At 47.2% G+C, this 2276-nt stretch overlaps 1 protein-coding gene across 1 annotated transcript; it reads right to left on the bottom strand.

The window, feature by feature from the left end:
- Positions 1-1606: 1606 nt before the first annotated feature.
- TUNAR (TCL1 upstream neural differentiation-associated RNA) lies at positions 1607-1786 on the bottom strand. The gene has a single exon (XM_061182860.1). It carries the CDS (start codon positions 1751-1753, stop codon positions 1607-1609), a length of 147 nt encoding a protein of 48 aa, XP_061038843.1. The 5' UTR covers positions 1754-1786.
- Positions 1787-2276: the final 490 nt, after the last annotated feature.

The following is a 2276-nucleotide window of genomic DNA, read 5'->3' as shown; positions in this document are numbered from 1 at the left end:
GAATTTCAGACACCACAACAAAGGGATGGAGAGATCTGGCAGTGGAGATCTCCTGGGCATCATTCGAATCCAACTAGGCAGACTGCTGCTTCTTTTGCCCACGGGCAAGGCTGACACTAGCAGAAGGAATTCTAACCCTCTTTTTTTAAGGCCGTGCCGCTGAAGCCAGTGAAAGGCCCATTTCAGGGAGCAGAACAGGGCAAATTCACATTTATTCAACTGTTCCTGCCAGGGAGGAAGTAGCTTCATGTGGGTGTAAACCAGGAACTTTAAGAAATGCAGCAATCTTTTAGGGTGATCATTGCATCCCCTTCTAGTGCCCTTGAAAAAGTCACCTGTCTCAGGGGGTGTCCTCACAGCCTGAAACACCCAGGTGAGCTCCTACAGTGGGGAGTCCCTGTGCCATTTACGCCCCACCTACTTTGAAAAGGATCCGAGGCGGCTCATTAAGGAAGGAATTATGCACCTAAAGCTGAGCTCTCCCCCTTGTCCTTCCCATCTTTCATAGTATGTGGCCATTAAAATCAAATGTGCTCAACAAATGGTCACAAGAATGAAATAATAATGCTGCCAATAAGAAGCTGAATACTCCATCCTATAGTTGATTTGCAGATGTAGCCGCGCTCTTCCTCCATGGTAGTCCTTGTAAAAAAATTTTTTAAGCTGATCTATCACTCAGCCCTTGTTCATGCATAATTCTCAGTAAGGATATGGTGCATCCAAGGTCCACATGCCCACGATCGTTTTATATCTCCGATATAACAACAAAAAGCCGCTCAACAGACAATCTTAAAACATGCACCAACCAAGATCACGGCTGGTATTACGGAAAAACGTCCTCCAGACCGAGAAGAGCTAGAGGGAGAGAGAAGGTAAACAATACAAGAGGAGAGAATTAGGACTAGAGTGATTACACAACAGAACATCTGCAGTCTAGGGGTTTAAGCAGGTAAAACCAAAGAAAGCTCTATGGATCCAGGAGCGCCTCTCCAAATATTTGGTTCATGCTAAAAAATAGAGCACATTTATTAAAAATATATATTTATAAACCTTGATATGAACAGATACACACGTCAAGCCAATGAAAAAAGGAAAATAAGTTATCTCCCCGGTATCAAATAGACACTTTTGATGAATGGGATGCTTGTCAAAGGATTGTCCCTGTGGTTTTTGGTACCAAATAGCTCCTCGAGTTAGGAGGAACTGCGTGTCCTGGGAGACACACCGTGAGCTGCGTCCACTGTGAGCTGCGTCCGCCCTGTTCCTCTTTTTGAACATGTGACATCCGTCAGCGACCTGGGATAATGAATCTCTGCACCCATCCGCTCCCAGACGGCGCCAAAGGCGAGTCTTCCAAGCGTTCTTTTGGGTCCCCTGCCGACAACGTTGAATTCCTTGCTGTGTGAATGAGTTTTGTTGGATTCATTGTGCTTTAGTGCCTGATCGGTTTATTTTGGTGACCCTTTATCAAGTTCGAAGGTACATTTGATGGAACGGTGTGGGTAGGTCAAAGCTGCTTGTTTGCGCAGTGTCCCGTCACTGACCTGCCTACGCACAGGACTCCCGTCTTTTGGCCACCCCAAGGCCTGAGGACCCTCTGGGCCATTCACAGAGTGGTGTATATGTATACAAATATGATGACGACTAGGTTCAGAATGGTCCCGATAATCCCCAGCATCGCCAAGACACTCTCTTCTTTGCTCTCTTTTTCTTGGCCTCCTCTGTCTTCATCATTTCCACTCGTGATTACCATCTTGGTTGCAAATGTCTTTATCTTCCTCCCCAGGCTAACCTGTAATTGGAAAGAGGCAGCACAAAAGATGATGGTTTATAAGCATCCTCTCCGTAGCCAGGCAGATTGGGCAGGGCAGTGATTTCCTGTCTGGGGACTAGATCTCAGGTGTGGGTGAAATATCTCCCATGGAGCCAATCTTGGGACCCATTGCTCTTGGCCGTGGAGAAATGGCAGAGCATGACTGATCAATTTCAAGGATGACTGTCCTGACACTGGCATAAAGAGATCAGCCCTGGAGTCCAGCCTGGGTGCCACCCACTCTACTGAGGTTTTGTTTTAGCCCTTTGCCTTGAAGCAGACAGCTGCACAGTAGTCTGACTGGAACATGTGGGCTCTCCCACAGCGACGGCAATTTGACACACGTTCACATATTGGATCCCACCCTAGAAAAGTGCTGTGCGGCATATGCATGAAGTGTGTAGGAGGGCATCACAGTCACACTGTGATCTAAGCACTGGCTGCCCTGTGAGCAGGGGTGACT

This window comes from Eubalaena glacialis, chromosome 2 (genome assembly GCF_028564815.1).
Source record: "Eubalaena glacialis isolate mEubGla1 chromosome 2, mEubGla1.1.hap2.+ XY, whole genome shotgun sequence".
Taxonomy (NCBI): Eukaryota; Metazoa; Chordata; class Mammalia; order Artiodactyla; family Balaenidae; genus Eubalaena; species Eubalaena glacialis.
Note: the sequence above shows the minus strand (reverse complement) of the source record. Positions and strands in the feature narration are given on the sequence as shown.

Excerpts from the sequence above, each read along its gene's own strand:
- TUNAR (XM_061182860.1), bottom strand. The coding sequence starts at position 1,753 with ATGGTAATCACGAGTGGAAATGATGAAGACAGAGGAGGCCAAGAAAAA.